This window comes from Oncorhynchus tshawytscha, linkage group LG16 (assembly GCF_018296145.1).
Source record: "Oncorhynchus tshawytscha isolate Ot180627B linkage group LG16, Otsh_v2.0, whole genome shotgun sequence".
Classification (NCBI taxonomy): Eukaryota; Metazoa; Chordata; class Actinopteri; order Salmoniformes; family Salmonidae; genus Oncorhynchus; species Oncorhynchus tshawytscha.
In genome coordinates, this window is record NC_056444.1 from 73,046,349 (window position 1) to 73,072,941 (window position 26,593).

The window sequence follows — 26,593 nt, forward strand, 5'->3', positions numbered from 1 at the left end:
TCTTACTCACCTCGGCTGCAGTGAAGGAGAGTCCGCATGTTTTCATTGCAGGCCGTGTCAGTGGCACTGTATTGTCCTCAAAGCGGGCAAAAAGTTATTTAGTCTGCCTGGGAGCAAGACATCCTGGTCCGTGACTGGGCTGGATTTCTTCCTGTAGTCCGTGATTGACTGTAGACCCTGCCACATGCCTCTTGTGTCTGAGCCGTTGAATTGAGATTCTACTTTGTCTCTGTACTGACGCTTAGCTTGTTTAATAGCCTTGCGGAGGGAATAGCTGCACTGTTTGTATTCAGTCATGTCACCAGACACCTTGCCCTGATTAAAAGCAGTGGTTCGCGCTTTCAGTTTCACACGAATGCTGCCATCAATCCACGGTTTCTGGTTAGGGAATGTTTTAATCGTTGCTATGGGAACGACATCTTCAACGCACGTTCTAATGAACTCGCACACCGAATCAGCGTATTCGTCAATGTTGTTGTCTGACGCAATACGAAACATCTCCCAGTCCACGTGATGGAAGCAGTCTTGGAGTGTGGAGTCAGCTTGGTCAGACCAGCGTTGAACAGACCTCAGCGTGGGAGCTTCTTGTTTTAGTTTCTGTCTGTAGGCAGGGATCAACAAAATGGAGACGTGGTCAGCTTTTCCGAAAGGGGGGCGGGGCAGGGCCTTATATGCGTCGCGGAAGTTAGAGTAACAATGATCCAAGGTCTTTCCACCCCTGGTTGCGCAATCGATATGCTGATAAAATTTAGGGAGTCTTGTTTTCAGATTAGCCTTGTTAAAATCCCCAGCTACAATGAATGCAGCCTCCGGATAAATCGTTTCCAGTTTGCAGAGAGTTAAATAAAGTTCGTTCAGAGCCATCAATGTGTCTGCTTGGGGGGGGATATATACGGCTGTGATTATAATCGAAGAGAATTCTCTTGGTAGATAATGCGGTCTACATTTGATTGTGAGGAATGCTAAATCAGGTGAACAGAAGGATTTGAGTTCCTGTATGTTTCTTTCATCACACCATGTCACGTTAGTCATAAGGCATACGCCCCCGCCCCTCTTCTTACCAGAAAGATGTTTGTTTCTGACGCCGCGATGCGTGGAGAAACCCGTTGGCTGCACCACCTCGGATAGCGTCTCTCCAGTGAGCCATGTTTCCGTGAAGCATAGAACGTTACAGTCTCTGATGTCCCTCTGGAATGCTACCCTTGCTCGGATTTCATCAACCTTGTTGTCAAGAGACTGGACATTGGCAAGAAGAATGCTAGGGAGTGGTGCACGGTGTGCCCGTCTCCGGAGTCTGACCAGAAGACCGCCTCGTTTCCCTCTTTTTCGGAGTCGGTTTTTTGGGTCACTGCATGAAATCCACTCTGTTGTCCTGTTTGTAAGGCAGAACACAGGATCCGCGTCGTGAAAAACATATTCTTGGTCGTACTGATGGTGAGTTGACGCTGATCTTATATTCAGTAGTTCTTCTCGACTGTATGTAATGAAACCTAAGATGACCTGGGGTACTAATGTAAGAAATAACACGTAAAAAAACAAAAAACTGCATAGTTTCCTAGGAACGCGAAGCGAGGCGGCCATCTCTGTCGGCGCCGGAAGTTCACAACGTCAGCCAGTGTTGAGAAACGTCAGCCAGTTTTGAGTCTTATCCATTCACACTGCTGCTTTGTTTTGAGTCTCAATTGACAACTGCCTAGATAAATGTAACAGACGTTGAGGAAGGAGTCTATATCAATGATAAAGATCCAGACATCTCCACAGTTGGTCGTTGGCCCCGGTGGTTGTTCAACCCTCGTCTGCTTCTCCTGCAGGTGTGTCTGAAGTTCTATGAGTATGAGTTTATGGAGCTGGCATGTCAGTGTCCTGCCGTGGTGTGTTGTCGCTGTGCTCCGACCCAGAAGGCCCAGATAGTCCGCCTGCTGCAGGAACGCACTGGCAAACTCACCTGTGCTGTAGGTGAGTCTGCCCAGTGTCAGCCCCAAGCCTTTCTCTAGCCTTTCTCTATTGGGACATTACAGTATACGGAGTTACAGAGTTAACAAATAGCCTACTCTCAATTCGGCTCACTAAAACTCTCCAATTATAGTTAACTGCAGGGTTACTGACCTGTACATTTTAAGATATTGGATGGTATTGTTTTCATGATATAAACTTGATAAACAGTTTGCCTCATAGTATTTTCTTATGGTAAGGTTTGAGGTCTGATCGAGGGAGTCACACACACAGACAGGCAGGCAGGCAGACACAGACAGACACACGAACATACACGCACATACACACACACTAAACCCTCTCTGCTGTGAGTCACATTAACAGACGTGTTCCTCCTGACACTTCCACTGATGTCTGTTTGTTTTCTCTTAGGAGACGGAGGAAACGATGTCAGCATGATCCAGGAAGCCGACTGTGGCGTGGGAGTGGAGGGCAAAGTAAGAACATCTCTATCCCTGTCACCCTGTTGCTTTGCTTTCACACACACACTGTCACTGCTGTCTGTGTCGTGTGTTTCCTGAGAGCTGGCCCCCCTCTGGCCAGAGCACCTTTTAACATACATTTGTCACTATGTCATATCATGCACAGATTAATCATTTTTGACTGTGAAAACCTGTCATGGGTGTAAAGGAAATGAATGTGATGTTGTCTTCTGACAATGTGGTATTGTATTCTGTTCTGATTGGGACTGCTTGAACTGTAGTGCTGACAGGTCAACCATGTAGAGTTCTTACTTTATGGACACCTTGCTCCTTCAATAACTATGGACCAGAGCTCCACATCAACTCAATAGTTGGTAAATATTGATTTAACTGTGGCAGAAATAGGGAACTTGTTTACTCAAAGTGGCAGTAGTTTCAACTTTTCCTCTAAACTTTCTTTATATAAACTCGTAAAAAGTGTTATTCTGGTTACCAAAGACCTTTGCTAACCTTTTCTAAATGTATCTCAGAATGTCTTAAAAATTCCACCACAATGTTGTTGGTTGACAGGAAGGGAAACAGGCATCGCTGGCTGCGGACTTCTCTGTGACTCAGTTCAAGCACTTGGGCAGACTCCTCATGGTCCATGGGCGGAACAGCTACAAGAGATCCGCCGGCCTCTCCCAGTTTGTCATCCACCGGAGCCTGTGCATCAGCACCATGCAGGTAGGCAGGACCAGGGTACCAAATGGTGGAACGGGGTGGGGAGTGAGTCAGGACCAGGGTACCAAATGGTGGAACAGGGTGGGGAGTGTCAGGACAGGGAGAGCCAGCAGCTTCCCTGGAAGCCTAGTCACCATGCAGCACCAGCCCCAGAGCCAGTGGGTAGTGAGAGTACCTTGGGCCAGGTGGAGCAGGGTGGGGGATGAGTCAGAGGGGGGGCCCCAGCCTTCAGCCCCCCCCCTCAGCCCTAGTGGGTACACAGCCCAAGCACAAGGCCAGGTCTTCAGCCCTCTAGTCTCCCAGACCAGGCCATTGACTAGTTTGGGAGGCCTCCAATGCGTCTCGGATTAACACAGCCCACAACCACAGCTGTTAACCCCATAGAGTCGATGTCCTCTCCCCTGCGGGGATCTAATTAGCATAATCAAAAAATCCCTATAAAAATCTGTCAGTTTAAGTTTTCTTTGTCGCACTTCCGCATCTGCTGTGAAAGGTGACAGAGCTAGAGCGATGTTTGTCAGACCATGAGAAACCCCCCAAATCTGTCTTCTCACAAAATCATCTGTAGTGTCCTTGGCTAGAAACTATTATAACCCCTCTATGGAAAGACACAATGCTGTTCTCCATTTTGCTCTATGCCCCCCACAAGCATCTTAGGAATTGTCTGAAGCTGGTACAGCCGATCTGCCAACTTCTGTCTGTAGCTACACACTAATATGACCCCTCTGTGGAAAGGTGAGATACTCACAAACACGTATGTCAGTTGTTTTGCTCTAGGACGCCCACAGGCCTCATAAGACTCATCTGAAAGACTCACCCTTGGTACTAGTTTAAAAAATGAATGGAAGTATAAATGGGGACTGTTTAATGCCAAAAATAAGGGGTACAATACATGTAAAAAAAAAAATATATATATTTTTTAAAGTCCTGATCTTTCTTATATCTCTCAGATATACAGTGCCAGTCAAATGTTTGGACACATCTACTCATTCCAGGGTTTTTCATGATTTTTTAAACTATTTTCCACATTGTAGAATAATAGTGAAGACATCAAAACTATGAAATAACACACATGGAATCATGTAGTTACCAAAGAAGTGTTAATCAAAATATTTTATATTTTAAATTCTTCATAGTAACCACTCTTTGCCTTCATGACAGCTTTGCACACTCTTGGCATTCTCTCAACCAGCTTCATGAGGTAATCACCTGGAATGAATTTCAATTAACAGGTGTGCCTTGTTAAAAGTTGATGTCTTCACTATTATTCTACAATGTAGAAAATAGTTGGAATTTAAAAAAAAAACTTGAATGAGTAGGTGTGTCCAAACTTGTGACTGGTACTGTAGGACAGAAACTTCAGAACAAACTTCCTTTAGATTTTTTTTTTTGGGGGGGGAACTATGTTGCTCTGTGTAGTGAATCTGTTATTCAATGCGTATGTGTGGGTTAATAGCAGTAAGGCCAAATTAAAGCCCCATGGCTCAGACTGTAATGTGTTAACTCTTTGGTATAGAGCAAGTGCTCTAAACTACTTAGCAGAAGTAGTGCCTTGCCAGAATGATGATAATAGCTTTATTATTTCACTTTTATAATCAATTCATGGAGCTACTCAGATTACTAACCAATTTTTAAATGAAAGTAGTAAATATTCAGTTTTGAAAATTACATCAATTATGATTTGTAGTAGTGTATTACAGTTCTCAATATGAAATGAAACACTCAATAATGCAAATATATCTCATTTTTTGGGGGGGGTGATCAGCTTCAATGTTGCAGATAGATTTGTGGTTCTATTAATTTAATTGATTGCATTTGTAATCCCCCTTACAATTTTTTAAAACCTTTTTTTTGTTGTCCTCCCCTCACCCCCCAGCCCTACTACCCCTCCCCTGATTTGGTGAAACTACCGGACAACAGTACGTCTTGTCTTTTTCCACATTTTGTTACGTTACAGCCATATTCTAAAATGTCTTAAATAATTTTTTCCCCTCATCAATCTACACACAGTACCCCATAAAGACAAAGGGAAAGCTGGTTTGTAGACATTTTTGCAAATGTATTAAAAATAAACAACAAATACCTTATTTACATAAGTATTCAGACCCTTTGCTGTGAGACTCGAAATTGAGCTCAGGTGCATCCTGTTTCCATTGGTCATCCTTGAGATGTTTCTACAACTTGATTTGGAGTCCACCTGTGGTAAATTCAATTGATTGGACATGATTTGGAAAGGCACACACCTGTCTCTATAAGGTCCCACTGTTGACGGTGCATGTCAGAGCAAGAACCAAGCCATGAGTTCAAAGGAATTGTCCGTAGAGCTTCAAGACAGGATTGTGTCGAGGGACAGATCTGGGGAAGGGTACCAAAACATTTCTGCAGTATTGAAGGTCCCCAAGAACACAGTGGCACATGACACCCCGCTTGGAGTTTGCCAAAAGGCAGCTCAGACCATGAGAAACAAGATTCTTTGGTCTGATAAAACCAAGATTGAACTCTTTGGCCTGAATGCCAAGCGTCACATTTGGAGGAAACCAGGCACCATCCTGTGATGGTGAAGCATGGTGGTGGTGGCAGCATCATGATGTGGGAATGTTTTTCAGCGGCAGGGGCTGGAAGACTAGTCAGGATTGAGGGAAAGATGAACGGAGAAAAGTACAGAGACATCCTTGATGAAAACCTGCTCCAGAGCACTCAGGACCTCAGACTCGGGCGAAGGTGCACCTTCCAACAGGAAAACGACCCAAAGAATGGGAGAATGGGAGAAACTCCCCAAATAGAGGTGTGCCAAGCTTGTAGCGTCATACCCCAGAAGACTCAAGGCTGTAATCGCTGCCAAAGGTGCTTCAACAAAGTACTGAGTAAAGGGTCTGAATAATGTCATATTTCAGGTTTTTTTTAATACAAATTTGCTAAATTTTCTGAACCTGTTTTTGCTTTGTCATTATGGGGTATTGTGTGTAGATTTATGAGGGGGGGAAACTATTTAAGACATTTTAGAATAAGGCTGTAACAAAAAAAAAATTGAAAAAGTCAAAGGGGCTGAACACTTTCCCGAATGCACTGTATTTCTAATTTCCTCTCAAGTGCTGGATTTTTACCCATAGCGGCCAATCCACCATTTATTCTGATATTAACTCTAACCCTCTGATATACACAGATGAACTCTTTCACATACCATTTTGCTATGATGATGACTCATTCATGATCTCTTCTTCCCCCAGGCTGTCTTCTCCTCTGTCTTCTACTTTGCGTCTGTCCCCCTCTACCAAGGATTTCTCATTATTGGGTTAGCTGAGCTGATCTTTTCTCAATAGCTGTGGCTTATCAGGATGGCATTTCAACTGTTAGTCGGATTGCTATGACATTGAGATTGTGTTGACTTATTGTTGCATTGGGTTGAATGTAGAAAAAAAATGAATTTACTTTAACCCTGCTTAGTCATCAACCTCATCAAAAGACCCTCTTTTCAGCCTTAGAATGGAGCTCAAATCTATTTAGCGAAATGTCAGGAAATTAGATGCCTGAATTGAAAAATGTAATAACTGTATTTTATTACATTTACCTGGATAACTTCTCAAATAAAACATAATTTTTGTGTTTCATTTCTTACATAAACTATTGAATGGAAATTGATCAATGATTTATGTTCTTTATTCTAGCTACTCCACCATCTACACCATGTTCCCTGTGTTCTCCCTCGTGTTGGATAAAGATGTGAAGTCAGAAGTAGCTATGCTCTATCCTGAGTTATATAAGGATCTCCTAAAGGTAATACACTGTCTTCATTATATTACTTTATTGGCTATCGAATATGGCAGTATAATATGGCAGTATAATATGCATTATTTCAAAATGATGTACTGCATAAAACTCCATAACCTTCAGAGTAGTATATCTACAGTATACACAGACATTTATTTTGAACTCTATTCAGCTTTCATTTAATGTCACTGTTATCCTCAGTGTATTTATAAATAATTCTATTGTATTAAATGAAATGTGTTATTTTTCTATTCCTCTCTCAGGGTCGACCTCTGTCCTTTAAGACCTTTCTGATATGGGTCCTAATAAGTATCTACCAAGGTAAGAAGACATTGATGCAGTGTGTAATGGAAATAAACGCTTGAGTAGAATAGGCATTCCTATAGATTCTTAGGAATTTGTTTAAAAAAAAATTCCTTTAGGCCTCTTTTACACAGATAATACTTTAGCAACTGCCCTGCCCTGTGGTGTACGATCCATGATGCTCCCCACCAGCCCACACACTTTCTTCTTAATTGCTAGTAGTGGAGTTTATTGATGTCTGTGGTTTGTAAATGTTAAATAACCTAAGGTGGTTTTCCAACAAGGACTATTTGTATTGCAAAGGCGTTGCCAGAATCATCCAATGCTACACCCTAAACCTTTAGTCTACAGCTCAGCACTCAATCCCTGCCTCCCACCACACAGATATAGATGTGGCTGTACCTCTCCCTCTCAAAACAGAGTGTGGCAGAATATTCTGACATTTCCTTTGCCATGATCCTTTTTACCCTTATTTGCTATTGAGTGGGCTTTGGTTTCTGTGTGTAAGGACATTGGTGAGTTGTTTGGTATCGATTCCATAACAGTTGTCCATGGAAGAAATGTTTTGTATGCTTTTATATGAATAATATCATTTTATTGTCCAATGTCCAACAGAAAATGTACATCTGGTTTATCCCAACAATGTGATGTGTACAATGTTGCTGTATTTTATACATAACTGTGATACTGTATGTCCCATGTCAGATCTGTTGGTATTAATTACATTTTCAATCACAGGAAGTGTATTTTTACATTCCGTTTTAAGGTCACAATAACATGGAGAAGTGTTACACTTCCTTTTCCCGTCACAGCTACAAATCCTGACATCGATTCCCTTATTTATTTATTTTTATGCAAAAGATATAGATGTGGCTGTACTGTACTGACTTCACACTCTCTTCATTGTATTTCTGTAGTCCATTCCTCTGATTGTAGCGTTGGAATAACTGGTGTAGAACAGAACAGTTAGAGCCAAGGTTCAGGTTGAGCATTAAAGTTTGCCAGTCATGCATTTAAACGGCACCATAGATATGTCTGTTGATTGAAAATAAAAGCACATGCACATCCATACAAGCAGTAGCAGTGCTTTTGACATTGTGCTAACCTGTTCTCTGTGCTCCTCAGGCAGTATCATCATGTATGGGGCATTGCTGCTGTTTGAGTCAGAGTTTGTCCACATCGTGGCCATCTCCTTCACCTCTTTGATCCTCACGGAGCTGCTGATGGTGGCGCTCACCATCCAGACATGGCACTGGCTCATGATCGTAGCCGAGCTACTCAGTCTGGCCTGCTACATCGCCTCGCTTGTCTTCCTCCACGAGTTCATAGGTGGGTAAAACACATACTTAACACCCACACACATTTGATGACATGTTTCTGGCCAAGGAATTCCGATGCCAGGAATTTTCATACAGATGAGACAAATAATAGTGTATCCACAATTGTATTAACCTGTACACAGTGATAGATTGATAGTAATGGTCTTTCACTGCCCTTGGAGTTGTACGTCAGCATTCAGTGATGACAGGCTCGTCTCCATTCATACTGTGCCCTTGGGCTGTCTGAGACCTGGAGGTTACTGACTGTAGGAAGTCCTGCTAAAGGTGAATAAAGTGACAAATAGTACCAGAGGAGTGCAGCCAGCCACCGGCATGCTAGAGTGTTGAAGTGGAAATTCCAAAGCCTCGTGTTAGTTTCCTGCTCCCTCTACCACACACATGCTGGCCAAGGTCTTTGTGTTTATAACTAAACAGCCTGCTGTAGTTTAGAAACGATTGTACCACATCTAGAACCCCACACACTGCTGCTGATGTTAGTTATGAAATTTTGTGTCGGCTGTGTTATGTAGTTTATGAAATCTAAACAGTGGTACGCGGCAGACATTTGTCACTTACAAAGCCCAAGTAAAGCGAGAAATGTGACAAATGGACTAGTTGCATAGATTCTGATCAGTTACTTCAGTCACTAGTTGTTTTTTCCAACTGTTATTTTAGGCCTTTGTGGGGTGTGGAGGTACATTTTCAGACCACAGCGTTATGACCTGAACGTGGTCAAAAGTGCCCTTTCTCATTCTTCTCTTTCTTAAAAGAGAGGTAATTTCAACGTTTAACGACACAAGTAACACAAAGGGTACATAATGTCCCTGAATGGAACAGCTTGAATCCGAGTCAATTACATGGTAATCCATTTCACTCATCTACTGTATTGGCAACATGCTAGGTCTCCCTAATCTCCTGCTTTTCAAAGGCCCACTGCAGTCAAAAACGTGACTTTTCCTGTGTGTTGTGTATTTCCATACTATGAGGTTGGAATAATACTGTTAAATGATGGTAATGCCCTTTTTAGTTGACTGACAGAAATTTCAGCCTGTTTTAGTGGAATGGAGTTTTGGCCTGCCTGGTGATATCACCAGGCAGTAAATTAGTTAATAGATCTATAAGACAAAGAGGTCCAAACCTCTCTGCAAGTAACAGCTAGTTTTCAGTTTTCCACTCGCCACTGAGAAATTGCTCTTTGCTAAGAAGCTATGTTTGTTTATTTTTTACTGTTTTAATAGAAAACAATCACAGTAATGTACTAAACTCAGCAAAAAAAAGAAACATCCCCTTTTCAGGACCCTGTCTTTCAAAGATAATTAGTAAAAATCCAAATAACTTCACAGATCTTCATTGTAAAGGTTTTAAACACTGTTTCCCATGCTTGTTCAATGAACCAGGATGGCAACAACAACTGCCCGAGTTACACCAGGAACGCACAATCCCTCCATCAGTGCTCAGACTGTCCACAATAGGCTGAGAGAGGCTGGACTGAGGGCTTGTAGGCCTGTTGTAAAACAGGTCCTCACCAGCACCGGCAACAATGGGCACAAACCCACCGTCGCTGGACCAGACAGGACTGGCAAAAAGTGATCTTCACTGACGAGTCGTGGTTTTGTCTCACCAGGGGTGATGGTCGGATTCGCGTTTATCGTCAAAGGAATGAGCGTTACACAGAGGCCTGTACTCTGGAGCGAGATCGATTTGGAGGTGGAGGGTCCGTCATGGTCTGGGGCGGTGTGTCACAGCAACATCGGACTGAGCTTGTTGTCATTGCAGACAATCTCAACGCTGTGTGTTACAGGGAAGACCTCCTCCTCCCTCATGTGTGACCCTTCCTGCAGGCTCATCCTGACATGACCCTCCAGCATAACAATTCCACCAGCCATACTGCTCGTTCTGTGCATACTGCTCGTTCTATGCATACTGCTCGTTCTATGCATGATTTCCTGCAAGACAGGAATGTCGGAGTTCTGCCATGGCCAGCAAAGAGCCCGGATCTCAATCCCATTGAGCACGTCTGGGACCTGTTGGATCGGAGGGTGAGGGCTAGGGCCATTCCCCCCCAGACACCAGATACTGACTGTTACTTTTGATTTTGACCCCCCTTTGTTCAGGGACACATTATTCTATTTCTGTTAGTCACATGTCTGTGGAACTTGTTCAGTTTATGTCTCAGTTATTGAACCTTGTTATGTTCATACAAATATTTACACATGTTAAGTTTGCTGAAAATTAACGAAGTTGACAGGGATAGGACGTTTCATATTGTTACCCAGAAATTATTTGATATTGAGATAAAATTGCCTGCATCTAACATAACCTTTTAAGTCACTAAATGAACTGAGTAGTGGCAACTGAAACATGAACAGTAGTCATACTAGTCTGATTACATTCATTTATACTTACTCAATTTCTCATATACAGTGCCCTCTGTAATTATTGGGACAGTGAAGCATTTTCTTCTTATTTTGGCTCTGTACTCCAGCACTTTAGATATGAAATTATACAATGATGATGAGGTTAAAGTGCAGACCTCTTTAATTTGAGGGTATTTTCATTCATAACAGCACTTTTTGTACATAGTCCCCCCATTTTTTAGGGGACCAAAAGTATTCACTTAAAGTTTAAAAAAAATAAAAAAATAATAATTTAAAAAAAGCAAATGCATCCAACAAGTTTGAAGTCACAAGCTTGGTGTTATCATTGCATGCTTGGAATTTGGGACCAAATACTCAACTTTTGACTACTTTAATACACATAGAAGTTAATTTATCAAAATACTTTTGGTCCCCTAAAATGGGGGGACAGTTCACCTGATATGAATGAAAATACCCTCAAATTAGCGCTGACAGTCTGCACTTTATCCTCCATAGTCCATTGTATCATTTAAATCCCAAAGTGCTGGAGTACAGAGCCAAAACAAAAAACAAAATATCACTGTCCCAATAATTACGGAGGGCACTGTATAAACATCTCTGTTTGAATGACCCACCATTCTGCCCTCTGTTTCCTGTACTGTTTCTAGATGTATATTTCATTGCCACGATGTCGTTCCTGTGGAAGGTGACGGTTATTACCCTGGTGAGCTGTCTGCCCCTCTACATCCTCAAGTACCTGCGCAGACGCTTCTCACCTCCCAACTACTCCAAGCTCACCACTTAGAGAGGGATGGGGAGGCAGCTGTCCCCTCTGCCGCCGCCACCATACAGTACCTCCATCCCTGCTTCTGTGCACTGGGAGAGAGGTCTCTGCTTTCACTCCTCCCTACCTCTCTCATCTAATGGAGCATATCTTTATTTGGACCTAAAGGGTTCCCTTCCCCTTTAATTTATTCTTAAAGGTTATTGTGTAATTGGAAGACGTGTGTAGGAAGGTGTAGGAAGAAAAAAAGTTTGTTTTGAGAAGAGAGAATGTTGTGCAAGTCTACAATACTCCCCTTGTTTAGATGTACATATTTGGTATGTTTCCAGACTGATTGGATTGGTGGTTGGATTGACTATCGCTGGTTGGGAATTCCATACCACGTAGACTGAAGCTGGAACCGGAATTCTGTGTTTTGCCATGGTAACATGTCTAGAAATGTGTGAATACCATCAGGAAATAGGTTCCATAATGTATTAACAGAGGGCTATGTGTGCCTCTTAATCATGGACTGACTCACCAAACAGGATTTCTATATTTCCTATATTGTTGATATCTAAACATCAGGCCTATAGAACTGTAACAAGGAACGCCTGCTTGGATTTGACTAACATACTTGCATAAAAAAATAATACATGCTTGTCAGTCTGAAATGCATTGAATTGGTAATTATGTTTTAATTGCACATATTTCTTAAAACTAATTGTTGTAGTTACATTGGAAATATAGTGGGAAATGTAATTATTTTATATTCCCCCCCTAAAATTTTGACATACAGTATACTGTAATAGTTACATTACAGATACAAAAAACTTTACGGCACAATCTGTTAATGGATAACATTGTTATTGAAGTAGCATTTCTCAAGGACTTTATGGAATTTGATGTTAAAAACAGTTCTGAGGTTTAAAGATGGATGCGTGAACTGATCAGTTCTGTTTGTGTATGTGTTTGTGCGTCACTTAAAGATTATAACCCTACCAAGTGGAGGTGGCTTGGTGGTTCAATATAGCATGGTAACCCACAGGCTCAGATGTCAAAGTGTGTATGTCTGTCATTTCGTACTTCAGGGCGGCGAATGGTAAAACAGTTTGTCTAAACTGAAGAGCATGGTCAATATTCAGCCACTAACAAGATGTTATTTGTAGCCAAGACGTATATTCCACGTTGGCCCCCGGATTAGCTGTGTCCTCTAGGCCAGGGTCCGTAGGCTACCCTGTCATGTGGCCACTGCCCACTCCTGACGCCAGTTCTGGCCACACTGTATCATTGCATGATTCACTTTAGTTGTGACATGAAGCCAATTCAAGCCATAGCTGAAAATACTCTGACCACCGACTGGTTGACCCCTCGCCTACCCCCACAATTCCCACTGCTTCTCCCCACAGACACAGACATGTCTGGAATATAGAATAACACTTCACCTGCTCAGAGTGGATGGCCCAGGAGAATGTGTTGACGTTCAATATGTATTAGTACACATTTGAATAAAAAAATACTAAATTCCTCCCATACTGTTCCTCCCAATTCCTACCATTCAGTAAATTCAGAGACTGGTACTAATGACGTTGTGTTGTATTATCTCCATTTATATTATTTTAGCTAATTTGATGCATTATAAAGATGTAGCCTAATACCATGATGGGGTTACTGTTAAAATGTGTGAATTATTTGAGTCCAACAATGCATGCAGTGTGGCATAACTACTAATTCACTGATTTATTGTACAGTTCCCACTGGACACAGATGTACATTTCATTGAAATGACATGAAAACAACGTTGATGGAACCAGTGTGTGCCCAGTGTGTTGGAATTACAGGCATTTTGTATTGTGTAATCTACTGTACATCTCCTTATTTTAGTTGACGTTTCAAACATTGAAACATTTTGACATGCCTTTTTTGCACAGAATTTTGTTAGCACTGACAACTACTTTCTTTTATAATGTGAACTTTGGAGGTTTCAAACCATCAATTGTGGTAGAATGACACTGCATAATTGTAAATAACCTATTTTATTTATTAACCTTGATCATTTTGTGTTGGTATAATTGCACTCTTATCAGCAGAACAACAAGGAGGATAGTATTGAATTGTGGATATCAGTGGTGATCAAATAAATCTTAATGTTTTTTTCCTTTCTAGTCACTGAACCTTCATTGTCATTACTCTGAAATTAAAAGTATTTAAAAAATATGTTTAGCTTTGTGTGAGTTTAAAAAAAAAAAAAAAATTCCCCTCAAGGTAAACTGTAAGACTGAAGCTGTACTGTAGTGGAAATCTTCCTTATGTAAATCAGTGGGTCTCATTTTCACCAGAGGAGGGAGTCCCTGACACTCAACACAGGCTGCTCTCCTCTACAGTCAGCCACACTTTCCGATGAGCAGATCCTGTAGCCTTCACTGTGGAAGGGTCAGTCTATGCCCTGTCACTTTGACCATGTCAGATAGGGATTTTATCATGATAGGTAACTATATGGGATTTAGTTCATCTGATAAAATTCAGTTGGTATAAAATACATTTTACATCATAATCTTCGCAAATAATAATTGAATTTCACACCAAGTTAGAACATGCACAAGTTAAAATGTATTGGATCTCCCAAGATTTTGCATTCGTCCCAGAAATTATTTTAGTTGGAACCAAGCCTCAGCCCAATCTGTAAAACATGGAGTAAAACCCCACACTACTGTGTTCATAATAAAATCCTGCTTCTCCATCCAATATTTTTTTTTTTGCCCAAATGCATTGGTTATACCAATAAAAGAACCCATTTAAGTTAATCAGCCCAATGAAAACTGAAATTCCACCCCAGAATCAACAGCAATGACCCCTATCTTTAATGTTTAAACTCTTTCCTCAGAGCTTCATGCGAGCAACTTGTTGCAGCATTGCCAAACCTACAATTCAATCAAAAAAGGAGAGATGTAGAGTACCCAGTATGGCTGAAGACACATTCTGATGTCAGGGAGTCCTCTATAGAGAAAGACAGCTTGTTAGGGTCAATTGTACTCCTACACGGGGAAAAAATGAACCCTTACGGAAAAACAATCATGATTTTAGTAACATTATTATGCCAAATAGAAAATGATGTCAAACCCTATTTGCCATACTGTTCGGATAAATCAAAAGTGACAGATCAATACAAAAAAACTGTCAATATAATTCAATCTGTTACACATTCTATTATGTCCAGTGTAAACAAAGGATTTTGGTGATGACCAGTAGGCTCCTCATAGGAAAAGGTGCTGAGCATGCACACACCCTCCTCAACAGCTATTTATAGCCTGGCAGGACTGGAATGCTTCGATTGGTCTTAGCACCTACTACTATTGCGAAGGAAGGGTCGCTGAAATATTTCCCCTCCTACTGTAATCCTCTATAACATCTAGTGAGGGAGAGTGAAGTACAGTGCTGTTAAAACAGTATGGTAGGGAGGCGATTCAGATGATATACAGTAACTGTCAGTTAATGTTTTTTTTTCCATTGCATCATTAGAAGAGGAGGAGCTATCTGTTAAGGGAGTGGTAGTACTTGTATTTGTAATAGTTGTTGTAGAGGTAGCAGTGGTGGGAAAAAGTACCCAGTTGTCATACTTGAGTAAAAGTAGATACCTTAGTAAGAAAATGACTCAAGTAAAAGTCAAAGTCACCCAGTAAAGTAATACTTGAGAAAAAGTCTAAAAAGTCTAAAAGTATTTGGTTTTAAATATACATAAGTATCTAAAGTAAATGTAATTGCTAAAATATACTTAAGCTTGAAAAGTAAATCTATAAATAATTCCTTATATAAAGCAATCCAGACGACACCATTTTTCCCCCCTTTTTGTACGGATATCAAGTCGCACACTCCAACACTCAAAGTACTTTGCACCACTGAGTAGTAGTTGTAGTGGTATTAGCTGTGGTACTGTAGTACAAGTAGGAGACACAGCTCTTCCTATAGGGGTCAGAGGTTATTGTTGTTATTGTTATTGAGGTGCTGGGTGAATAGACAGTCATAGTGTTAGATGTCTCCCATGGGTGAGGGCAGGAGTGGCACAGCACAGGGGTGACTGAAAGGTTGGTTTCTGGCTGCTTATTCTCTACCATGTACTGCTGAATAAAGACGTTTCACCATTGTAGTCCCCACCTCTTGGCTACCGTGGAAACAAACAGGAATAGAAGGGATAGAAGGATGTCAGAGTTTTGAGTTAGGATCGGAAACTTGGTACTACAACACCGAAGAGTGTCTTCTGGGGATATTGTTTCATGGGATTTCAGAACACCACCTGTGCTCAAAAGGGGAGAATCCATGAGCTATGTAACTTTATTTTCCATTGGACTAAAGCAGAGAAATTAATGTTATACCAACATTAAAGTATCGATCAAACTCCTATTACATAGCTACGTGGGTTGTTTCATCCATACATAGTGGTCATACATAGTTTCCATACTGATACTGAACGTATTAGTTCATATAGTTTCCATACTGATATGGAACGTATTAGTTCATTCAGAAGGAAGGAAATGTTTTCCAAAGATGACAAGTGGCAAAAGAAGAACAGGATCCCTAATTACACAACATAATATACCACCTGGTTCTACTATCCAAGCATTTTAGTTCAGTTCCATGAACTACTGTTCTGTCCAGTTTTAAAGCAGCAACTTTAAGAACTTAAAATTGTTTTATTGAACTTTATTTTAGGAATGAAGTTTTAAACACTGGCTGAAACAATGAACAGGAAGTCCAAACTGAAATCTAAATACAGAAGGAATGTGGATTTTTGACAAGTTGCTTCTCTATCAGTTAGTACTTAAAACATCTAGTGTACATTGTAAAGTTCTACACACAACTATGTCAATAATGACTCTCAAGTCAAGACAACAGTGCCACATTAAAGGTAGACTCCACAATATGACATCAAATGAGTGGTGACTTCCTGCTTACAGAAATCAATAACAACACAATTCCAATTTTTGCTTTTACAAATGCAGGTGTCCCTGTAAGGGGCAGATATAAATTGTGAACAACCTGTGCTTACAGTCTTGGCAGATTTGAATTTGGTTGTTGTTGATTACTGTAAGGAAGAAGTCTCACTGCTGATGATGATGTCATATTGCGTAGTCTACCTTAAATAATACAATTGCATGGATTTCTTAAGGTGAAACCCAAATGGAGCCAAATGTCTACGCATACCTTTATCTGTCTGAATTTCCTTCGAAAGCTTTCCAAGAGACATGATATAATGTGCCATGCATTTCCACATCAAAGTTCCACTGCTTCACTGGTTTCAAAACTCAAACACGCATGTTACAATTGAAAAACTAAAATGGTGTAATTCTATAACCCAGACAATGCTCCCTAAATGAGCTGTTATACAGTGAAGGAAGAATCCTGCATAAATTTTGAAAAAGTGGGTTCCTCTAGCAAAAAACATAAATACAAACTCGGGCCTTCTGGACAGGCACAGTCAGGTTTCCCTTCTCAAACTATATTCATTTTCTCATTCATCATTTGCGTTGCACAAGAGTAACGTCACAGTGGAGGAATTTACATCTGGTAGGCAATGGATTTAACTCAGACGGCCAGAGAGTTAGGCTAACCCTAAAATGTATACTCTGAATTGTGTGATTTTCTACAATGTACAATGTACCACAATGGGAATAAAGGTTCTTCCACTTTAAATGAACAACAACTTTAAAAGCTTTATGAATGCCTCCATAAGTCCTCATAAGTCATTATATATTAATGGTGGGAAACGTCCTCTTACTTAATTAAACAAAATGGTTGCATATCCAGTACTTGATCCATTCACAAGTTCCACATACTCTGGGATGCATCCTGTTACAAGGTATTAAAATGTCTAATCACCTATCTTTGTATTATGTACCATAAACCAATCCACAAAATGGGTTTAAGAGAGTAAGGGCCTGATATAGGCCTGCATGGTTTTGGAACTAATGTCTGTTAAGTTTACCTTGGCTTCTCTGTATGTCTAACTCCACTGCTTCCTCCTCTGGGCACCACACTGAACGTGTTAATGTGCTGAATTAGGCTTTCTTGAAACATTTATTGGTTTGGGTTACCCGGTCCCATGATTTAAAAAGACCTTTCCAAGATAAATGCTTCAGGTAGACCTTGAGTGTTTAATTGCTAGTGTGTGTATTACGTGTGAATAGATTTACAGTAGCAAATGTACATATTAAAAGTCCAAAAGGATGAGGCATAAGCCCCAAGAGCTGACTGTGTTGCCAAAATGTAATGCAAACAATGACATGTCATTGTTGACCGTTAGCATAGAAGCCAGGATAGTGGGGCCTTGTTCATATTATGAAAAGTTAAATTAATGTCATATGTACCGATCTGTCAGGTTTTTATTTAACCTTTATTTTGACAGGGAGTCAATCTAGAGACCAAGGTCTTTTTTCCAGAGGAGCCCTGTTTAGCACCACAATACATGTCAAAATACAATACACACATAAAACCCTGTGTTTCCTGTCTCTCTGTGCCAGTTCGTCTTGTATGTTTCCAAGTCAACCAGCGTTTTTCCCATTATCCTGCTTTTTGGATTCTCCTTTTTCTAGTCCTCCCGGTTTTGACCCTTGCCTGTTCTGGACTTTGTACCCGCCTGCCTGACCATTCTGCCTGCCTTGACCATGAGCCTGTCTGCAACTCTGTACGTCCTGGCCTCTGATCTGGTTTTGACCTTTTTGCCTGTCCACGACCATTCTCTTGTCTACCCATTTGGATTAATAAACATTGTAAGACTCCAACCATCTGCCTCCTGTGTCTGCATTTGGGTCTCGCCTTGTGCCTTGATACAAAATCCAGAGACGGGGCAAAGGTACAGGACGGCAGGCAGGCTCAGGGGCAGGCAGAGTTGTCAGGCGGGCGGGATCAGGGTCAGGACAGGCAAGGGTCAAAACCAGGTAGACGAGAAAAGAGAGACTGCTATATACACCGGTATAAATACACAGGGGATAATGGGGAAGATGGGCGACACCTGGAGGGGGGTGGAGACAATTACAAAGACAGGTGAAACAGATCAGGGTGTGACAGTATCCCAAACGGGGCGATGAGGGCTAGGTCCAGGATGTCACTAGAGGGGACCCAACACATCTCCTCCGGGCCAAAACCCTTCCAGTCAACCAGGTACTGGAAACCCCTGCCCCGTGGTCGAACACTCAGGAGGCGTATCCCTGTGTACGCCGAAGGAGGAGGGGTGGGCCTGGAAACAGAAAACTGTGAGACATGGGTTTAACATAGGACACATGAAAGGTGGGGTGTATATGAGGGGTACAGGGCAACAGAAGATGAATAGCAGAGGGACTAATCATTTTAGAGATGGGAAACAGGCCAATAAATTGGGGGAGAGTTTGTGGGATTCCACCCGGAGGGGCAGATCCCGGGTGGATAGCCATACCTTCTGCCCAAGATGATACCAGGGAGCCGGGGTCCGATGGCGATCCGCTTGTCGTTGATATCTGGAGGTGGTCTTGAGGAGGGGCGACTGGGCTTTCTCCTAGGTACGATGACAGCGGCAGACAAACATCTGGGCAGAAGGTACGCCAACCTCTTCCTCCTGCTCAGCAGAGCGGGGGCTGATACCCCAGGGAACATTCAATGGGCAAAGGGTGTTGCATGCGTATTCCACCCACACAAGATGCTGGCTCCAGGTGGTGGGGTTGGCGGAGACCAGGCAGCGCAGAGTTGTCTCAAGGTCCTGGTTGGCTCGCTCTGACTGGCCATTGGACTGGGGGTGAAACCCAGAGGACAGGCTGGCCGAAGACCCAATGAGGGTGCAGAACGCCTTCCAGAACTGGGACGAGAACTGAGGACCCTGGTCGGAGACCATGTCCATGGGCAGTCCATGGATCCGGAACACATGCTGCACCATGAGCTGGGCCGTCTCCTTGGCCAAGGGTATTTTGGGGCAAGGAATGAAGTGGGCGGCCTTGGAAAACCCATTGACCACAGTCAGGATGACTGTGTTGCCCTCAGACAGGGGGAGACCCGTGACAAAATCCAGGGATATGTGGGACCAGGGATGGTGAGGGACAGGCAGAGGTTGCAGAAGGCCAACCAGAGCTTGCCGATGGAGTCTTATTCTGAGCTAACACTGTGCAAGCGGCGATGAATGCGGAGACGTCAGGGACCATGGTGGGCCACCAAAAGCATTGTTGCACAAATGCCAGGATCTGGCAGGACCCCGGGTGGCAGGCCAGTCTGGAGGAGTGGGCCCACTCCAGGACCGTGGAGCGGACCGTGTCAGGCATGAACATCCGGTTATCGGGACCCCCCTCCCCCCCGGGGTTAGGCTGGGAGAACCATGGCATTGAGGCGATGGGAGAAGAAGGCGCAGGGATGTAGCTTCAGGTCCAGGGCAGGACGCTGGGACAGGACCGCCCTCACTCCTACATCCAATGCATCGGCCTCCACCATGAACTTACGGGAAGGGTCAGGATGAACCAGGATGGGAGCAGTGGTGAAGCAGTGTTTGAGGTCCCGGAACGCCCGGTCAGCAGCAGGGGACCACAGGAATGGAACCTTGGGAGGTGTAATGCCAGATTTAGTGGCAACAGAAGTTGGCGAAGCCCAGGAAACGTTGCAGCTGCACCCTGGACAAAGGCTGGGGCCAATCCACCAACACTCTCACCTTCCCGGGATCCATCTGGACACTCCCAGCAGAGATGATGTACCCCAGAAAGGGGATGGTGGAGCGATGGAACTTGCACTTCTCTGCCTTGACAAACAGCTGGTTCTCCAGGAGGCGTTGAAGAACCTGTCAGACGTGGAGCACATGGTCTTGGGGGGAGCGGGAGAAGACGAGGATGTCATCAATGTAGACGAAGACAAACCGGTTCAACATGTCGCGGAGAACATAATTTACTAGAGCCTGGAACACAGCAGGGGCGTTGGTGAGGCCAAATGGCATGACCAAATACTCGTAGTGGCCACTGGCCGTGTTGAAGGCAGTCTTCCACTCATCCCCTTCCCGTATCCGCACCAGGTGATAGGCATTCCGTAGATCCAGCTTGGAAAACACAGGCAGAGCAGGCAGGCAGGCTCAGGGTCAGATCAGGCAGAGGTCGGTAATACAGAGATGGGGCAAAGGTACAGGATGGCAGGCAGGGTCAGGGGCAGGCAGAGTGGTCAGGCGGGCGGGCTCAGGGTCAGGACAGGCAAGGGTCACAACCAGGAGACAAACAGAGAACACTGGCATAAATACACAGGGCATGATGGGGAATACCTGGAGGGTGGTGGAGACAATCGCAAAGACGGGTGAAACAGATCAGGGCGTGACAGTAAAGCAAAACACAATCATAAAAAACAGACACATTCTTCAGTAAAAAGGTCCCATAACAGCCGTCTGAAATGTCCCAGAAGCACCAATTTCTCCAAATTTAAAGTCCATTGGAGATAATTCCACATGTAAGGTGCAAAAAAAAAACGAGGCCTAAATAATCTTCTGTTTTTTGTTAAATACTTCCCTGAGAAATATGTATGTCTAATGGTAATATATGCCACATGTATTTGCAATGCAAATGTTTGCTGGGGTCAATTTAGCAGTACATGATTTCAAACTTTTTTTCGTGTTATATTAGAAGTTTCCAATAGAAAGTTGAATGGGTGAAACGGAGAATTCCTCAAAAAGATTCCATGTTTGACATGACAAGCAAGCCAACCAATAGCCTAATTTTATTTCCAGCAACATATCCCACAGGTTCAAAACCAGACTGTAATTAAGTGAAAAGCCTATATGAATACTTCTGATTTTTACAACTCAATTAAAAAGGTACAAGTTACAGTAAAGTGACCATCAAACATTAAAATTGTGTAGCCTAAAACATTTATGTACTGTATATAGTATACATACTGTTTTTATGGTTTTTGCCTCTGTCCTACAGTAATTTTTTCACATCCCTACAATGAAGTTATTGTGTGCCACTGTCTGCGAGAAGCCGCAGAAATGCCTTGGCGCATGAGCCGGAGACGTCATGGATTCCTGAGCGTGGGCTTTGCAGGAAAGCCCTGAGTCTCCGAGAGATGGAGCCGCTCCAGGTTTCCATGGCGAAGTGCATAAACAGGAGGAAACACTAAGGGAATCCCGTTATTTTACAGCATTGGACCATTATAAACACCCAGAGCAGGGAAGGAACCCGCTCTTGATACTCAAGTAATCCTCAGAGTAAGGAAAAGAAGTTCAACTATAGCTTGCTGGAGTCTATTTTAGCTCCAAGTTTCTGAATTTATAAACAACTATTGGACGTCTAATACTTCATTTTTATTTTGCCTTTTACGCGAGTGGATTTCTATTGCTATGATAGGATAATATTTTTTTATAATAATTTTTACAGTATTCCAAATGTTTAGAGAATCTTGGAGATTGGCACAGTACCACAACATGAGGTCGATGGATCAAGGTATGGATGCCGCGTGCTGAATTGTGATAATCTGGTAATTTATCAACCCTATTGATTTTCGAGTAGCCTAATAGCCTAGTCCTGGACGTATGTACATGTCATTTTACATTGTATATTCGACAAAATTGGGACTCGTTTATGGACTCGTTAGTTGTCTAACGTATGTGGTATATCTGTACAGTTAGTGGTTTGGGAAATAACTGACGCCCGTGAGTTGATCAACCTATAGCCTACCAGGCGATTCGCTATTACATGCCCCCAGGACAGCCATTGGGGAACACTATAGCGCCGTGTAAGGTAGGCTAATGTAGGGGTTATACGTCATTTTAGTCACATGAATATGACGCTTCAGGTTATAATTCTAATAGTTTACATGTATTACCAATAGGCTAACCTCATTCTTAAAATAACATTAATGACTCTATAATGGGCAGTAATGTATCAAAATTCATAATAATACTATAATGGTAAAGATGTACAATAGACATTGTTAGCTGTTACCTAAAGCCTATGGGTTGGGACATGTTTTCATTTGCATTATTAATTGTGAGTTCAGTATGTTGACTGGGTAGGCTGGGAGTTCAGTATGATGACTGTCCTTGGGAGTTCAGTATGTTGACCGTCCTTGGGAGTTCAGTATGTTGACCGTCCTTGGGAGTTCAGTATGTTGACCGTCCTTGGGAGTTCAGTATGTTGACCGTCCTTGGGAGTTCAGTATGTTGACCGTCCTTGGGAGTTCAGTATGTTGACCGTCCTTGGGAGTTCAGTATGTTGACCGTCCTTGGGAGTTCAGTATGTTGACCGTCCTTGGGAGTTCAGTATGTTGACCGTCCTTGGGAGTTCAGTATGTTGACCGTCCTTGGGAGTTCAGTATGTTGACCGTCCTTGGGAGTTCAGTATGTTGACCGTCCTTGGGAGTTCAGTATGTTGACCGTCTTTGGGAGTTCAGTATGTTGACCGTCTTTGGGAGTTCAGTATGATGACCGTCTTTGGGAGTTCAGTATGATGACAATGCCAAGGCAAGAGACTTTCAGGTAAGGTATGCATGGCTATTTAACAGTTTGGTTTGGAATTAATAAATTTAACAAATTATAAAAATGTGTATTTCATTAATAAGCCCTTTCACACGTGTTTTGCTATCAAGGCATTATTAGGCTGCACCTAATTTTAGCATGGGACTCTTTTTCAGTTATTGTTGCTAAGAGCAATTAGGAGTAGGACCCACACATATTTCAGACTTCTGCTGTAAACTTTTACAATATAGCTATTGTGGTATGGTGTTATTACAAGATGTTATTACAATGCTATAACAATGGTTGTACTGTAATAGCTGATACTTTAGGGTTTGTAGGTGTAATAACTACAAATGGTGTTGTTTCACTGTCAAGTTTATCACAAATATTAAGTATCCTATTAAAAAACATGTTTAGACACCAAGGAGCGCAGGCTGGGGTTTAAATTACAATAATCTGTCAACTTTCTCTAGCCTGATCCTAGATATGTATGTGCTGTTTAATCAACTCCTATGGTCATTGTCATGCCACAGCACAAACAGATCTGGGACCAGAAGTCAGGCTCTCTCAATTAAATGTAAATCAGGGCTCGTATTCATATAGCGTCTCAGAGAAGGAGTGCTGATCTAGGATCAGTTCCCATTGTCCTTGTAATCATATTTATTATAATTGAACATGCTAAACGGAGATCAGCACTCCTAGATCAGCACTCCTAATCTGAGATGCTTTATGAATGCAGGCCCTGGTTTTGGGCCACATAATGTTGTTTTTTAGTATGATCCGACTGAGCACATTGCACCCTGGGATGTGCAGTTTGAACAGAGGTACATTATGTGCTGTTTCATGAGTACAACCCACTAAGTGTCGTCTTGGTTACGTATAGCGGGTGGGGGCCTGTCTACAAGAGGATTCTAATATTCCATAACTCTGCATACATTAGGAAGAATTCTAAACAATGGGACCAGCGATGCTGGTTAGCAACGACATTGGTCCCATGAATCTGTTTATTTTTAAAAGATTCCTCATGGAATTATTAGGTTGTCCTGACCTGGATATCTTCAACCTAGTCTACAGTACTGCCTTCACTCAAAAAAATTGAGGTTCAACGAGGGTTCTTCTAAGATGCTCAAAGTTCTTAGAAGAACCTTAGTGTTCTTGGCACGGAAAATGACCCCCAAAAGGTTCTTCCAAGAACCCCATAAGAGGTGGGGTTTATCAAGGAACCTCCTTCGTTGGTGGGGGTTCTTGCAGGAACCTAACTGCCCAACTAAAACATTTGATTTTAAATTTGAAAGGACAGCAGAGGCAGGCACTTATCTGAACAATTTAAAGATCTCCTCAATTTAAGGTAAGGTTTGTCCCCTATATGATCTAAATTGATAGTGTTTTATGATGATACCATCTATCTTTTTATATTTGTGCAAATCTTTCTAAAACAGAAAATGGACACAATTCAATGGATATCAATTATCAAAGAGGTAAGAATATGTAGGCTATAAGAACATGTTGAAGGCTGGCTGTATTGGGTGCAGATGACTGAACTGCTCACTTTTGTGTCTGAAGGCATACAGACAAGGAGGCACACAAAGGTATGTCAATTAGTATTGGTATGTTATGCAGATCCCATGTACCATCCTCACCTACATTATGTACAAGGTATGTGTATGAAACCATTATAAAAATAAATCAATCATTCACATTTACCACAAAAACCAAAGTATGAATACTGTCATGTGCAGGTTTTGTTAAACATATTTATAATTACTATTTTTTGGATTCACAGATTTCACCCACTGCCTACACCTTTGATGAATATAACAGGAAACCTGTTCGATCACCATGCACTGCAAAATCATTCTGGCTATGGATACGGAGAACATCAACACATTAACATCAACACTCCAGAGGATATACCCATTGGACTTAGGGCTCTGCTGGGAGTTTTTTTTATTTATTCTGCTATGCCACTAAAATCCTAATAAACCCTGACAACTAAAAGATTGTGTTATTGTTATGCGTATTATTAATAATAATAATAATAGGGGAGGGGGGGTAGTTAAAAAATTAACCCCAAAAGCGTATTCAAAAGGTTCTCTGAGGAACCATTAAAAGGGGTTCTTTAAAGAAGTTATAGTGCTTCCCCCACAGTTTCAATTTGAAGAACCCCAAAAATATACTCCAGGAATATTTTCTTTTTAGAGTGTCACAAACATTTCCACCTAAACAGTAGAATCCTGAAGCCTTTTCCATTGGATTTACATGTAATGAACCAATGGCAGCTTTAGAAATGCCTTTGTCAAATGTAGTTTATAAAGGGTCTGGTATAAACGTTTATTATTAGTAAGTAATACATTCATTAGAACATAGACCATACCAGTGAAATTATTTTGTTGTTGTTGTAATTATTAATAATTTAAAATATTTATTGACTCATTGATACAGCATCTGGGATGATGGGTGAAAATGGATGAAAATGCTCTAATGCTCATCCAGTAAGCCAGTCTAGCATCCTTTCATACTGTAGGCTATATAAGACGACTCTAGTTTGGCATATCTTTAGTTTGTATTAAAAGTTACAGAAAGAAATCCCTATATGCCATGCGTAATTGCTTGGTGCCAGACACCCGGGGGCAGCAGCACATCAACTGTACCACTGAATGCAACTCATCGCTATGAAGTTGTGCACCTGCAGCTGTTCTGTCAATGATCATAGGGAGGCGTGATCACTCCGCCTTTGACACCTTGCACCGTATTTATTTAGGGCTTCTATATGAAAATAGACACGCCTTATCTCTCTATATGAGGTTTAGTTTGAAAGAGGAAGTTTAGCTGCTATTACGTTGCACTCGCTGCTCGTTCTTTTCGCAGTTTTTTTTTACTGAGGCATCAGTGGCGTATTATCGCTTCAATTGAGCAAAGTGAAGATTCTATCATAGCCTATCCACCTCCGTCAAGGCCTCTGACATCGCAAGGCCTTCGTGGATGAAGAAAACTGCCAGAGTAACATCATTGATTATACAAAATATCTGCTTCCTTTAATTTTTATTCTAAGTAGATTGATTCAATAAGACAGATGAGCTCGTTTTACGACAGAAAAGACCCTAGTGAGTTAGGGCTGGAAGAGGAACTGAGTCAAGTAAACTGCCAAGATGAGTTGGAGTTTGATTACCTGTTTGAATATGAACCACCTTGCAACAACTTTCCCGGGGAAGATCAAGGTTTGTCCAATGGCTTGTCAAGTCTCCCGCGCGCTTTTCACATTTTAGATGCTTATATTACTTTTCAACGTAACACGTTAAATGCAGTGGCGTCAAACAAATAAACAGCGATGTGATTTTGACAATGCTATTTTCCTTCCACTTATAGTTCTAGTAAGCATTACTAAAAGGAAATTGATTTTTTTTCTCACAAAAATTATACATTTGATCCTGCATTTGATTATACATTGTATAATCATGGCTAGCTTGTTTCAACACACTTTCTAACTGGAAAACATAATCTGTCAT

The 26,593-nt window shown here is 41.9% G+C and overlaps 2 protein-coding genes across 9 annotated transcripts in view; both read left to right on the plus strand.

Annotated features, from left to right (window-relative positions):
* Positions 1-13,805, plus strand: part of LOC112216303 (probable phospholipid-transporting ATPase IIA) — a 43,595-nt gene extending 29,790 nt beyond the window's left edge. For 2 of the 4 annotated variants that reach the window (XM_024376192.2, XM_024376193.2), the window contains 8 exons: positions 1,812-1,956; positions 2,365-2,429; positions 2,985-3,140; positions 6,365-6,429; positions 6,803-6,911; positions 7,169-7,226; positions 8,334-8,537; positions 11,553-13,805. In XM_024376192.2, the coding sequence (XP_024231960.1) occupies positions 1,812-1,956; positions 2,365-2,429; positions 2,985-3,140; positions 6,365-6,429; positions 6,803-6,911; positions 7,169-7,226; positions 8,334-8,537; positions 11,553-11,689 (939 nt within the window). In that variant the 3' untranslated portion in view covers positions 11,690-13,805. Of the gene's footprint in view, positions 1-1,811; positions 1,957-2,364; positions 2,430-2,984; positions 3,141-5,013; positions 5,057-6,364; positions 6,430-6,802; positions 6,912-7,168; positions 7,227-8,333; positions 8,538-11,552 lie in introns of those variants that run through there. The other 2 variants (XR_006079108.1, XR_006079109.1) reach the window with 2 other exon arrangements.
* A 7,981-nt stretch (positions 13,806-21,786) lies between these two features.
* Positions 21,787-26,593, plus strand: part of LOC112216305 (nuclear factor of activated T-cells, cytoplasmic 2) — a 55,251-nt gene continuing 50,444 nt past the window's right edge. For 2 of the 5 annotated variants that reach the window (XM_024376198.2, XM_024376199.2), the window contains exon 1: positions 21,787-22,074. In XM_024376198.2, the coding sequence (XP_024231966.1) occupies positions 22,017-22,074 (58 nt within the window). In that variant the 5' untranslated portion in view covers positions 21,787-22,016. Of the gene's footprint in view, positions 22,075-25,200; positions 26,306-26,593 lie in introns of those variants that run through there. The other 3 variants (XM_024376196.2, XM_024376195.2, XM_024376197.2) reach the window with 3 other exon arrangements.